The sequence below is a fragment of the Falco rusticolus genome, chromosome 3 (genome assembly GCF_015220075.1).
Source record: "Falco rusticolus isolate bFalRus1 chromosome 3, bFalRus1.pri, whole genome shotgun sequence".
NCBI classification, from domain to species: Eukaryota; Metazoa; Chordata; class Aves; order Falconiformes; family Falconidae; genus Falco; species Falco rusticolus.
The window spans coordinates 19,284,087-19,298,917 of NC_051189.1; the positions used below are offsets into that span (position 1 = coordinate 19,284,087).

The 14,831-nt window shown below is 41.8% G+C and overlaps 1 protein-coding gene across 5 annotated transcripts in view; it reads left to right on the top strand.

Annotated features, from left to right (window-relative positions):
* Positions 1-14,831, top strand: part of ENPP2 (ectonucleotide pyrophosphatase/phosphodiesterase 2) — a 77,609-nt gene that overhangs the window by 16,131 nt on the left and 46,647 nt on the right. For 2 of the 5 annotated variants that reach the window (XM_037379751.1, XM_037379752.1), the window contains exons 1-7: positions 539-731; positions 1,030-1,132; positions 7,181-7,336; positions 9,440-9,565; positions 11,606-11,666; positions 12,885-12,982; positions 14,135-14,214. In XM_037379751.1, coding sequence (XP_037235648.1) covers positions 699-731; positions 1,030-1,132; positions 7,181-7,336; positions 9,440-9,565; positions 11,606-11,666; positions 12,885-12,982; positions 14,135-14,214 — 657 coding nt within the window. In that variant the 5' untranslated portion in view covers positions 539-698. Of the gene's footprint in view, positions 1-465; positions 732-1,029; positions 1,133-7,180; positions 7,337-9,439; positions 9,566-11,605; positions 11,667-12,884; positions 12,983-14,134; positions 14,215-14,831 lie in introns of those variants that run through there. The other 3 variants (XM_037379750.1, XM_037379753.1, XM_037379748.1) reach the window with 3 other exon arrangements.

Here is a 14,831-nt window from a genome sequence, read left to right on the forward strand (position 1 = left end):
AGTTTGGGTTTGTTTGTTGGTGGTTTTTTTTTTTTTTGGGGGGGGGGGGAGGGGGATAGGCCGTGTGTGTCCCTCATCCGTGACACAGCTAGAAACTTCAGGAGCACCCTTGGAGGAGACCAGCACCCGAGCTCCCTAAAGTCACCGGGCTGCCGCCAGGCCAGTAGCAGGGCTCCGCTGGCCCCGTGCGCCGAGCCCACCGCGCTGCGACGCTGGGTGACACTGGAGGGTGGCAGCGGGATATTTTCGTGCCGCAGCCCCGAGTGAGCTTCCCCTCCCTGCTTCTCCGAGCCAGATGGAGACACATTTGGTTTCTCTTTTAACCATGTTACTTTTGCGAGGAGAATAAAATGAGCAGGACCAGCTATTGGCCGCAGCAGCATAAGAAAGCCCTGCTTTGCCAGGGGAAACCACATAAAAGCGTGCGTGCGTGTGTGCGTGTGTGTGTGTGTGTGTGTGTGTGTGTGTTTGGGGGGAGGGCGCAGCGAGGGATGATGCCTGGAGCTTCTTGCACGCGGAGCTGCGATTTGTGAGCGAAACATGATGAAATCACCCCCTGGACAAATCACACGAGCCTGTCAACCTCACCAGGTGGGATTACTTGTAGCTAATAGCCCGAACTCCCAGAGCAAACAGCTCTGTGCTCACTATAAAGAAAAGGCGACGGTGCTGCGTAGGCTTTTCAAGAATTCTCTAGCATGGCTAAGAAGGGCTGCCTCCACTCGCACCAGGTACGGGAGGAAAGGAGCGTGTTTGCTTTTAAAGGAGGAGTAGTCCGTCTCTCCTGAATAAGTTCCTACAAAAAGGAGCGTTTCAGCTTCAGAAAGAGCTGTTTTATTCATAAACCCCTTCTGGTTTGTGTTACTCTCCAGCGGTGACGCTGTCAGCTGCTGCTCCAGTGATGGGAACTGCAGTGCTGGGGAGCTCGAATGTACAGAGGACCATCTCTGCCCCTTTAATTGTAATGCTCTTAGCTCGAAAGTCCTGCTTTTTGCACGGTTTGCTTACTTTGCTGTTTTACTTTTGCAGGTTATATCTTTATTTGCTTTTGCCTTTGGAGTAAATGTCTGCATGGGATTTACGACAAATCGATTTAGGAGATCTGAAGAATGGGATGAGGGCCCCCTCTCAGGTACAGTAACGGACGTAAATTGTACATCGCAATACCCTGATGTTATATACTGTGGTTAGAAACCACTCCTACTCTGAAACAGTAGTTTGCTTGTTCCTTTTCCCTCTAGGATATAGGGAAGGATAAATAACTCGGCAAGCCCGAGTCAGTTGACCTTTGGGACTCACCTATAGGTCTCCTATTTACTTAAACTTTTGCTCTGAGTGCATGTGACTATGGAAAATCTAGCTTATTTTAGGACTGAGCACTGTCAGTCTCACAGAGATCGGTCTTGTCAGCTCCTACGTTGCATTTACTATGTCTTGTACACCACGCCGTTTCCTTCTAGAGCTAAAAGAAACTCCCCGATGGGTTTAAGGGTACTGGCTTTATTCTGGTAGCTATTGAAGTGGTTTCTAGAAACTTGATTAATGCTTTCAAGAGGCGCTGGTGAGAAAAGCTTTTGGGATTTCTGTGGCTCCTGAGGTCATGCTGGTTTGTGAACAGTAGACGGCAGACATCTGACGGCAGAGAGGGCCAGGCAGTGGAGAGGGCCAGGCAGTGGAGAGCAGGTGTTCGCCCAGATGTGCTGTCGCCCAGTTCTCTGTTTTTCTTTCGCCTCCAATTTTTTTTTTCTTCGGAGGAAAGCAAGAACATGCCACAGAAAAGACCGTTGTTTGTGTTCTGTGGCAGTATAGGTTTTGTGAGCTCAGGCATAGTCCAAGTGGAAAAACATATAACATGGAAAACTAGTCTTTTTTTCTTAAAAAGAAAGAAAGAAAAAAAAGTAAGTAAGCAAGCTTGACTTGTGTCTCTGTTCCTTCCTTTGGCAGGAGAAAGGAAACCTGTGGTCATTGACTTAGAGCTGGTTAATAGAACTGAAGTGAAAGGGTTTCATTTGCAATGCCCATCTGTAAGGATAGCTTGTGAATGTTAATTATAAAATAATTTACTGTGGCCAGAGTTTGTTGTGTTCCTGACAGCGTACCTGTGTCTTCTCCCACTCTGTCTTTCACAGGAGTTGGTGTCTAATCACAGCTACAATCAGGGCTGCTCATAACTGAGCAGAGGCATTTTAGGTAATCAGAAAGTTAGTGGCTGTTGCTTTTGATCTTTATGTAACGGAAATAAATGCTTTTCAAGCAATTTTATTTTACTGTTTTTATCTTCTAGTACGCTAACTGTAGGAAGTTGTGTAGTGTGTGTAATAGTGACATGAAAGATTTGCATTTCATGTCTTCCAACACCTGGCTGCCAGATGTTTTACTTTCTCGCTAGTGACCACATAGGCTTCAGGGCAGGGCTGCCCAGTTGAATTTTACTGAAGTCCCAAAGGTCTGATATTGGGGACCCATTGCAACTCACCAGTGCCAACTCTGCTCAGCCAGCCAGCACTGTTCAGTGCCACCAGGGTGGGGATCGGTAACTGCGTGATGTTTCCAGTAGTAGGAGGTTCATCTCAGCATTACATAAAAACAGGATGAAATACAGGATGTCTTGTAAGAGGGCAGGAGATGGGTTACTTTTGGTTGTCTGTTGAGAATTCGCTTACAGGTGGGATTGGACTGACACCTGACATTGAAGTAGTCCATTCCAGGGTGCAACAATGAGGGAGTTTTGTCCCTTCAGTGTTTATGCAGCTTGGTTACTTCTATTGCAGTAAAATAAATAAATAAACAAACTAAAAAAAAAAAATTAAAAAAGGATAACAAAGAATAAGTATTATAGTCACATATGTCTAAAGGAGAAAATAAAAAGTTATGCTAGAGAGATGCTTTTCTTACCAAACTAAAAGCACTGTGATCAAAGAACCTATTTAGGCTCTCTTAATTGCATGACTTCCAGTTATATTTCATCAGAAGTCCAGTGCAATTAAATATCCAGAATGGAATACTAGTATAAATACTTTTTCAACTTCATTCTGCCTTGGCTTATGTATTTCCAAGTTTCTTGGTGTTTAGAGCTAATTAGTTTAGATTGAAAAAAACACTCTACAGATCTTTACTGCACAGACCAATTTTATATTTCTCCAGAGGTTGCATCATCATTCCAAGCAAATTTCAGTTTTCATCTAGCATAGAACTCCTCTACAAGTCAAAACCAACATTTTCTCCCTAGTCCCTTATAAATGTATGTCAAAGAAGTACCATCATGCCTAAAAAAAAAAAATCCCTCTTGTTCTCTTTTTACAGAGTACAGACATATAAGCATTTATACATTTGAGATGTTTAATAATTGTACTCAACAAATTATTTAATAGAATTTTTTTTTTTTACTTAAAATTTCTAAAAGACATTGGAGGACCAAAGTTCCCCTTTTTTTGCCCATAACTTGGATTTTGTAAGCTACTTGCTTAAGGAGCTTTTTAGGCATCTTTGTAAGCACTTCCAGGGAAAATGGCCTTAGTAGTCTCTTGAAGCATGTTCTTTGGTGATGATAGGATGATAGCTTAAATTTTGGAAGGAGAAACACTGACATTTTTCTGTCCTTTCTCACTAGATTTGTAAGCAATTCATTAAAAATGGAGTCATATCTCTCTTGTACTAGAACAGTTAGGATGTGGGGGTTTTACTTTATTTTTAAATAATAAATAAATTTGACTTCTCATTGAAATTTTACTCATTGCCATGGCATTCTGCAAAAATGACATGCAAGTTCATAATATGAATATTATCTAGCAAAACTGGTGTTTCAGATGTTTTGTGTAGGTGTTTGGTTGATCCATGTAGGTTCCATAGAGGATCCATGGGATCCAAACAGGCAAATTCTTACCAGGCAGTCGTCTTCCTGTAACGACTATGTAAGCATGTCTGTGTTGTGTAATCCTATGACTGAAATAGTACTGTAAGCAAATTATTATTTTTTAAAAAATATTGGAATCAGATAGAATCAGATCAAATAGTTTCATATGGCACTTTCCAAGGTAAATATAGCACATTTACTATGGAGATGTAATAACCTCCATGGACTGAATCAGAAAGGCACTATTGCCCTATGTAACTTCTCTCTCTAACCTGTGATATAAAAGACAATTCTTAGATTGTTGTTTTGAGCTTAGCTGGCCAAAAAAGAATGCATGGAAAAGGTTGTGAGAAGCTTTATGAATCAAATAAGGAGGGGAGGGATCTTCATGTTAAGGTCCCTCTGCCTTCTGCATGGTCTGACTGCAGGAGCTGTAGAGGGATGCAGGAATTTCAAAAAATTGTGTAAGTTTGTTTTGTACAGGGTTTTCTATTAATTTGGAAATGCTCACCAGGGATGGAGCCTCTCATGGTATATTTTCAAAGTATTCTGCATGCACCAGTACCCATGCCATGGCATTGTGCACGACCTGAAAATCATGGTCTGGCTGCAAAGGCAAGGTCAAACATGATAAACAAATGAACAATCTTAATACATTCAGAGATCAGAGAAATTAAATCAAGTCCTCTTTTGTGTTGCTGTATGGAGAGTGTCCTACATTGACTGAGGAGCTGTGACTTGAATTTGCTAAGTAATTTGGGATAATTTGTCATGTCAGTAATAAAGTGGCTGTCAAGAAATGTGCAAAAATAACAGACAAGGTAGCTAGGCTAAACTTTTCTTACATGAAATGGAAACCCTACTTGCAGTTATAGAAGATGGAGCTAGAAGGGGACCTTGACCAGCTATGTAGACCTTCTGTATACCTGGAGACATGGTCAGTTATTACTGAAGTGCTCCTGACAGATCTTGGTCTAACCTGTTCTTCAAAATCTCCAAGATCAGAGATTGCACAGCCTTGGTGGGCAATTTGTTCCAATGGTTTTCAGATAAAGCTGCTCTTTACAACAGCTAGACATTCCTTGGGCTGTAGTTGACTCTGTCCCTTATGTAATCTGCAGCCAGATTTACACCTGCTTTTTCCTAAATGCATGTTGACATGTGGTTTTTGACCTTCTCAAATGATCTCCCCCTCATCCCTTTGAAATGAAGGCGGCAATGGCAGTGTAAGGGATATATAGTGTATGCTAGTATGTAGTACCTTTTGGGTCCATAATACCTTTGATTTGCAGCTTACTGGATCTGTGATTATATTTACTAGCTTCCAAAATGGAAAGTAGTAGAAGAGATTAAATAACATGGAAATATTATTTAGTAACAGATCTCCAGAAGCATTTGGCAGGAAGCAGCTGTTGTTAAGAATAAGGAACAAGATTTTGTATCTCTGAAAATCTGGACATTATCATGCTTTGAAACAATTCTTTTGTGATTAATTTCTAATATAGCTTTGTGGCCTATTATATGAGCAAAGAAAACACAGATCCATGTGTCGCCAGCATAGATATGTGATCTTTAGCTCCTTCGAACTCCAGACAGCCAAAATATTGATGTCTCATAAAGAGCTTTCTTGCAGGGTATATATACCTATAGAGTGAAACTTTGTGTGTATGATGTTACTTGCTCTGAGCATTACTGATCTAATGGGGGGGGGGGGGGGGGGGGGAAAGCAGAGACACGGTTGCCTGCTACTACCTTTTCCAGCAGGCATATGAACGTCCCTTGCCACTGCCATGATCCATGACTGCAGCTGCGGTAGGTTTGGGTTTCTTGCCCATTATCTTGCTGTAGGGTTGGTTTGCTGTCAGGTTTGCTCCCTGAAGTGGTTTATGCTGATGTCCAGCCAGTGTCAGTGCCACTCCAAGGGAAGTGGCAGAGCAGTAGTGCTGGGGATGGGAGCTGGTGGGATATTGCCTACTACAATGTCACCTCCAAACTTCCCCTTCATCTTCTTTTCCATTCATTCTCCTGGGATAACGTCATCTTGTTTGGGAAGAGATTTCCCCTCAGTTTGTGGAGACTAAATTTTCAGCTATGTAAAAAAGTAGGGGAAAAATATATAAGAAAAGATCAGAGCAACTGTTTCCCAAAAGTGCCGTTGCATCAGTCCTCTTAAAATTGCATTGCTAATCATGGTAAGGTTTGCCAAAACCAAAACCAAACCATGGTCTAAAAGAAAACAAAACCCCAAGACAATTTCAGACTTAATTTTAATAGGTCTCTCAAGGAACAAAAGGCATTGTGAAGTTTTCCTTGGAACACCTCTGTTGTTGAAGAATAACACACGTTTGTTATTTTACTTCATAAAATATGATTAACCTTAGCAAGTAGCACACAATTTTCTTACTTCATATAAGCTGCTATGTAGGATTCTTTTATAGGTAAAAAATGTAAAATATATCAAATATGTACATCTCTGCTTTTTTCCTCAAAACTTAGTATTTTATATGCTTTACATATCAGCTTTGACAGTAAGGGCCCTTACTAATACAGAGATTAATTAAGTCTAATACATTATTCATGGTTTTCAGACTGGCACTCCTCCATTGATGTATATAACTAAAATGCATTGATTTCTTACATACGTCTGTATTTTAAGTTCTTTAATTTAATGCTCTGCAGAAGCCCACTAAAAAGCCTTGCTTTACTTCTTTGTTAATTTATAGAGCATCTTAGAATTTTCTTTCACGCTTGACGTTGATTTGGTGCCTTCCAGTATAGCAAACCAAGTCCTGCTGACTGCATGTAGATTAATTGCAGTCCTTTCCTATGCAAACTGCCCAGCCAGCCATGAAAATGTCACTTGGTTTCTGAAAACAAAGGCCTGCTTCTGAGGAATAGCTGCAGCTCCTGGAATGGGGCCTTGGAGACTTCAATACTTTTCTGCTAATGATCTCTTGATTGTTACAGAGGTGAAGCCAGGGCTGTTTCTTTGCAGGATGTTATCACAGCAAGCTGCTTCCTTCTTTTTTTTTTTTTCTTTCTTTCCCCTTTTATTTTATTCTCCCCCAAAAGAGCAACTGTTCTGGGATTTGTTTCTCTTTTTTGTTTTGTTTTTGGGTGGTGGGGTTTTTTTTTGTTTGTTGTTTTGTTCTGTTGGGTTTTTTTTTTTTGTATTTGTTTTGGGGTATTGTTGTTTTGTTTTGTTTTTTTTCTTCAAGCAACTCTTCTCTCCCTGCTCCCTTCCCTTCCCCAGAGCAGGCAGCCGAGGGTTTGCTCATCCACTGCTGCTGGACTGACAGATGATGCCCTGTTTCTTGTTCCACACAGTCCTGTCAGATTCCCCCTGGATCAGTACCTCTGGCTCCTGCAAAAACAGATGCTTTGAACTTCAAGAAGCAGAGCCTCCTGGCTGCCGCTGTGACAACCTGTGCAAGAGCTACAACAGCTGCTGCTTCGACTTTGATGAACTGTGCTTAAAGACAGGTACGATGGGTCTCCTGTCCTGCACTGCCAGATGCTGCTGACACCTGGTTCCTGCCAGCAGTCAGGACCTGCCTGACAAACCAGCGCTCCCTGCCATAACCTGCATCTCCTCCTCACCTCAGGTTGCCTTGTCAGGCAGGCTCAGCTCAGCTCAAAATGCAGCCCATGTTTCCTTGCAAGGAGCAGGAGGGATGCATGCCTATCGCTTCTCACTGCTGGGCTTTGCCCATGGTTTCCAGGGCAGAAAAAGCAGGGCACTTTGCATTTCAAAGTAGTTCTTCTGATACTCAATTAAAAGCAATAATCAGTGTTCAGGCACCAGTCTGACCTCCAGGTTACAATGAAAAGAGCGATGCTAAAGGCTGGAGGTTGGTCATTCCATGTTAGCCATCCTGTTTTCTCCCAAGTGATGACTTAATATTGAAGCAATTCATGCTCACTTGTGGGCTGTGCATTGTGGTTACTTGTGAAAGCACCTCAGAAGTAGAGTTGAAGCAGCACAGGTCTTCTCAGGGTGAGCTGCAGGTGACAAACTGGGCTTGTTCCCCTTGCCCCAGACTGATTTCCAGACGTCAGGATGCATGTAACACACTGTTTGACTTCAATTCGTTGGACCCTGGGGGATGGAAATACAGCACTGGGTTCATTTTCTTTTTGTTGTTTTCATGAGTCATAGGCAAGGAAAACTTCAAAGAGGGCCATGAGTTATGTTCTTACTACTTAACGTAGTGCTTTTAAATTATTAGTTGTACCCATCTCTGTGACTGTTTGCACAGTGATCAGAGTTGACACAGGTGCCTTCTACTTTTGCCATTAAATATTTTCCTGCTTTATGAAAGAATTACACTTACTAAGCAGCCAGAAGAGAAGACTAATGATTAAAAATATCATTGCCCATGGATGTGCCATACTTGAGAGTCCTGACTTCCTCAGTTATGTTTATAATATCATTTTAATAGCTTAGTAGCAGAACATGGCGAGCTAATCCAGTATGAAAGACTACCTTTGGTTCCGGGCCAAAACCTTCTGAATTTTACGCTGATACTGTTTTGCTCCCATATAAATGACTGCAGAATGAAAGGCTCTTTTTGAAGACTTTCAGCACAATAGAAGGTATTTGCTGCCGAAGGGTAGACTTTCAATTCCTCCTGTCTGCAGTGCACCATGTCCACATATGTGTATGGATAACTGCATAGCCCTTGGGACTGTTGTGTGAATTGACATATACTCCCATAGACATTTATTAAGGCAATTATCACATGTACAATCTGTAAATATTAGATATTTACAGAAAAAAGCCCCAAGTGAAGAAGAAAAGGGAGTAATAGGCATTGCTCTGGTGTGGTGTGGTTTTTACTGGGCACATGTTGTCTAAATTAATCTTTCAAGTTTCTTGTTGGTTGGACCAGGATGTGGAAAGCTATATGCTTACACCCTTAGGCCCTATTTCAAGGTGAAGCAATGCACTGCCCTTAAAAGAGCACCTAATTTAGACAGGCCCTTAGATCCTAACTTAATTCGCAAGATAAGAAGAGCTGGAGTGCTTTACAGGAGCTGTGCCATGCTTTTCCTTGAATAATTCCTTGAAGAACAGCTCTTGTTCTGTAACTTTGCAGTTGGTGTTGAATCTTACCCTGTAGGTGAGGAACTGATGGGAGTAAAGCAGCGACTTGCATCCACATAGTCTCTTTTCAACTTTCTTTTATTTTGTATGGCTTGAACTGCGAGTAGTTCGGAGAAAAGAATGGATCACCCAAGAAACACCAGCTTCAGGCTCCACCATTTATCTGTCAAGATCCTTTCTTGTCTTCTCCTTTCTACACTTTTTCTGGCATTCAGACTGTACAAAGCCTGGAGTGTAACACCTGAGGGTAGCAGAAGCACTTGTGGGTGGGTGGAAGCACCCTCCTGCACTTGCAGGACACAAAGGTCCTTTTTGTTTCTGGTTGACATGCCTACTTCAGAGGTCTTGAAATCGCGAAAATGGGGCCATAAACTTTACATCAAACTTTTAACGACTACAGTGTTGTCATTATGACTTCAGTGAGTACTTTTTGTTTTGATTACAATCTCTCATTCTTGCCTACCTGGTGAATATTTTAGCTCGGGGCTGGGAATGTACTAAAGATCGCTGTGGAGAAACCAGGAATGATGACAATGCTTGTCACTGCTCTGAAGACTGCTTAAGTAGAGGAGATTGTTGCACTAATTACCAAGTCGTTTGCAAAGGTACGTCTTTGGTCTTTCTACCTCTTATCTTTCTAAACCTGATAGAAGGCAGCCCTGTGGGTAGAGTATTCTTCTAAAGGAGAAACCCTTTCCTTGTTTTCTTCTGATTTTTTGGAGGAGGGGGGAAGAAGGAGGAATTGCATTTGTAATTTTTTTGGCACTAGCAGAGGTGAATACTTTTAATTTGTTGATGGTACGACTGTGTCTTTGCCTGTAGAGATGGCAATAGAAAGAGGCATAAGTGGATGAAGAAGAGTTTAAAGTAAAACACAGAAGTGTTTAGATGTATTTGTCTGCATCACAGGGACAGCAGGGATATCTGATGGTCTCAGAAGGAATGGAACATTCCTAGATATGTTATCTCTGCCTCAAAGACCTCTCCCCACCCGCACCTGGAATACTACTGAGACTACTTGGCCTAACACCTGTAGGCTTTGTTCTTTGTGGGACAGGAGTTATGAGAATACAAGGGCTGTAATTCACAGCTGGGTGGCATGGGCTTCAGGTGGCCATGCCATCTTCTGAACACCATGGCTGCAGTACAGCCTGCACTGCTTGGTGGCTAGAGGGTTGCGAAGGCTTAATTTTCATCCTCTACCCCAATTTTTTATGCAAAGCAGGACATGTTCCAATGTGTCTCACATATGGAACAAGTCTTCTGATCCTTGGTAATGAGCTCTACAGGTTCTCACTTCTGTACCTCAGCTAGTTCTTAGTTTTTTCATTTATTAACTTTACTGGTGGAAGGGTTACAGTTTTAGATTTTCTTTTCTTCCACATCATTTTGACCAACTGCATATGTTCAAAAAATGATAACCATCCAGACCCATACACTGAAAATGAACTTGTCTTCTTTATTTAAGTTTTGCTGTTGGGAATCCAAATGAAATCTGTATATTCCAGCAAGTCCCCATAGGTTACATTCTTCCCCTTCCCAAAGAAACCCAAGGCTGAGACCACTTAAATACTGGTATAGTTTTCAGTTCCTGCCTTTTTTGTGAGCCCCCTCTTACAAGGGTCAAGACAGAGGAATTTACATGTCTCCAGCTTTAATGTATATAATCTTTGTTTAATTGGCTAATAACAAATGATCTCAATGACCCTTGCACTCTAACAAGAGCAAGCCTTATGTGAGAACAGTGTTTCCTCTTTATTCATGCCTTTGCCTATCTGAGTATAGTGTGTTGGTTTTTTTGTTTTGTTCCGTGCCCCCCTACCTTCTTGGAAATTGTCCCTCCACCTTCTGTTGTGGTCAGTTGGAATTGCTGCAGGACACGTTTCCTGCAAATATTTTCTATGGTGCTTTTTGTTTTGTTCTTTTAATTGAACTACAGTTCCTTTAATAGTGCCAGGTTCAAGAAGTGAGCCTCGTTAGCTTAGCTAATAACTTGTTTTTCAATTGACCTGTGAAAGTGCAAGTCATGAGCCACTCCATAGTCAGCATTCAGCAGTGAAAACATTAAGAAAATAGTTGATTAAATAAAGTAATTTTAACTAATCGAGTTCTGAAAGAGTATTAGCTGTTTCTGAGTCTCACCTGATCCATGAGCTGCTCAACTCCGTAAATCAGCTGGATGTTATTTAGTTGTTTTTCTTCCCCACAATGGATTTTGTTTTATGTCTTTAGCCAGCTGAATTGGCTCATGGAGACACCAGAGCTGGTGGGGAGGAGGGTGGGAATTCACAGCCAGAAGCAGCACTACCTGTTTTTGACACATCAAAAATAAAAAAATTAAAATAGATGACACTGTGCCTAAAGCATTACCACTGTCTCCTGCTGTCTAAATGACACTCTTGCCTCCAGTTTTAGGAGCTGCTTCTAGGAGTGCTAGTTTGGATATTCATGTTGAACAGACTATAACCAGATCATTTGTTCAGCTTTGAAAAAAACCTGCTCATGATTCACGGGAAGTGTGACAAGACAGTCCATTAGCTGGAGTTAGACTTTAATTTTTTTTGTCATTTTCTGTGAAACCTGTAGCTGTGTCCACATATTTTTTCTTTTTGTTTTTTGAAAATCCATTGTGACTTTTCTGGTAGGAGAAACACACTGGGTGGATGATGACTGTGAAGAGATCAAGGCTCCTGAATGTCCAGCAGGGTAAGTGTTTTGCAGGCAACTGCAAAGCCAAATGCAGCAAGGTTGATGGTCCCTGACACTGCCCTGGACCTCTGAACACCACATTCCAAGCCCTGGCTCTGTCACACAAGCTGAATGGCTGTGGGTTGGATGCTTTCCTGTGCTTCACCATTTGTATAGCTAGGCTGATAATATTGTAACACATTTGCCTTTGGGCTGCTGGATGAGTAATGGTGTGTGGTCTGTGTGCTTGAACTCTTGGTTTTTTATCACCTGCTGATGGGTTTGTCTGCTTTACTTATGACATAGGGAAGGTGACCAAACTCCCTTGAAATCAGTGGAAAGGTTTCGGTTTTTTTCGTTTCAGTAAAATTCAGAATAAACCATATGTGAACATGGTTCAAGCCGTTTTTAAAATAGAATTTTGTACTTCTAGTGTTATGTTCCTAAATGAAAGGATTTCTAAATTGCAGTGGGATACAGGCTTAATGAGGGGTTTGAGCAATGAGTAACACTAAGAGAGTAAGCACTTCTGAAACCAGTTGGCTCACTATTATCCTTAAAGTTAAGCAGTCTGCTAAGGTGCTGCCCTGTGTTGCAGCTCTGTCTGTGCTATTAGGAGGGTAGTTCTGAGGTGATAGGAGCCCCTGCTGCTCCTGGTGGCAGTGATGGCTGCTTACCCTCTCAGCAGGCAATGAACATTAGAAGTCCAGGTGTGTCTACCTGGGACATCTCTGCCTGCATAGGATCAAGTCCCAGTAACAGTAGTAATTAAAAATGTAGTAAAATAACATAAAGTACTGTCATCTTTAGTACGTGAGAATGAGCTCTGCCTCGCAGAGCTTATGGACTTTGTGAAAAGACCAGCTGTCATGAGATGTGGTTTTTAACTACAGATTGTATGCTATGGTAGGTACTTATGCATGCTATTGTTTTTTTCCTTCTCCATCTCCTTCTATAAGCACTTGCCTTTTGGGGCTATATGCTTTTAGCTGCTCAGGGAAGGTGTCTTTTATGTTGGAGCTCAGCCCTTTCACTGACTGTGAGTGAACAGTGGACATTACTAACTGTGAAGATTATCAGTTTGTGCTGATCTGTTAGGTAAGCAAAAAAAAAATAAATTAGACATATAGCATATGCAGTAACTACTTTAGATTCTCTGGAGTCTCAGTGAGCAAGTGGAAAAAACAATAATAATTTTGAAATGCTGCCTTACACTCCTGCTGCTTTTGCTTTCAGCTTTGTTCGTCCTCCTTTGATCATCTTCTCTGTTGATGGTTTCCGTGCATCGTATATGAAGAAAGGGAACAAGGTCATGCCCAACATTGAAAAACTGAGTGAGTACATCTGTTTCTTTACAATAATGAAAGAAGATTGCTTGCAGCCCAGTTGTTTTCATTGTTCACTGAGCAACAGAACTCATTGTGGAGCTGTGGGTAGAAGGGCTGTTCCAGACACAGGGCTCCTCTTACTGAAAAGTCCAACAGACATTGTCTTTTTTTTCCATGAAAGCAGAATGGAAGAAGTCCCCTTTGGTTTATCAGCTGGTGACTTGAAAGCACCCTGGCTAAAGCCACACATAGCAATCAGAGAGTGTGGAGAGAGCTGCCACTTTAAGGAGTGCTGCTCAGAATTACTGACCTTCATATGGTTTTGTCAGCAAATAAATGCATTTTCAGTACACGATATATATCATGCATTCTTACAGGCTAGTTGGGACGTGCCTGCAAAATTTTTGACTTGATTCAGAAATGTTGAAGATCTGTGTAAGTGGGTGCAGGAGCTGCAGTGAAAGTGTGATAACTAGCTGGGGACGTGCCCCAGCCATGAGCAGATCTGCACTCACCTCTGGGGGAGCGGACATCCACCTGGCTTTGTGGAGTACTGGATGCAATGCATATTTGAGCTTCTCAGTATAGCATGGCAGTTTGTGTGTGACCATATCCTTGAAAGGAGTTGGATTTCCCCCCCCCCAGTGTGTGTGCTGGCCCTTGTATTTGTGTAGCCGTCTACAGTTGGACTCGATTTTAAAAGTATTTTCCAATCTAAATGACTTGATGATTCTATGATCTTGGGGGCTGTGGCCAAAGCCCATTGTGCAACTGCAGCTTTAGTATATTTGCCACTTAAAATTAGCCTGCATTTTCATAAGTTGTTTTACTTAGCAAGATACTTCCAATGACTCTGGACTCTGGAAGGAGGCTGGCTCAAAAAGGAAAACAGTCTATGGAAATGTAGCTGGTTCTGTAGTCCTCTGGCTGCATTATTTCATTTGTTTATTATGAAGTACAAAGAGTGCGTGACTTGATTTACTACCGTCCCGTGGTAAAGACCTGCCAATGTTAAGCAGCAGAATGTTCATTTAAATTGGTTAAAATTTAACCAGTTTCTGCGGCATTTTGAGTCACAGCAAGTAATTTCCTCTGTTTTTGTTTTCCATGTCTGAGAGCTTCACTTCCTAATGTTTGCATTCACAATTGATTTTTCAGGATCTTGTGGAACACATTCCCCTTACATGAGACCAGTCTACCCTACAAAAACCTTCCCCAACTTGTACACCCTTGCTACTGTAAGTCCCTGTGAAGGATTTTGATAGTGTTGCACTGCAGTAGAAATGTGGCTTGTGGGAAGCAAGGTTGTTATTTTTTTTTTATATAAAACTGCTTCACTGTCCAACCTTTTCTGACTTCAGTTATGGCATTTTCTTCAGCATTCTGAATTTGAGATAAAGTAGATCTCACCATTATACACTGTCACAGTTTTCCTGTGCTTTCTTATGCCTGCTTTTACAGTTATTTGTACTGCTGCGTAATTACAGGTCAAAGTTTTTCCAGGTGGGAAAAAAAACCACCCCTGAAATCCTATCCAGAATACAACCAGCAGCTGTTTCTTCATTGGAGTAGCTGAAGTTGGTGGGACTAACTTAGTGGCTAACTTACAATTCCTGGCGGCTGCACGTGTCTGGGTGCTGCATTGGCCCTGCAGTAAAATGAACCATCACTTCTACACTCCAGTGGCATGGCGGGCAGCCAGGCTGTCCCCACTCTGGCATGCAAACGCTCCTGTGTGACAGTGCTCCCAAAGCTGGGCGAAGGGGCTCCCTACTTGCAGCTGCATTTTTTCCCCTTCATTTCTTCCTGCAGCTTCTGCACAAATGTTAAATGGGAAGAGAAAAGGAGGGGATGG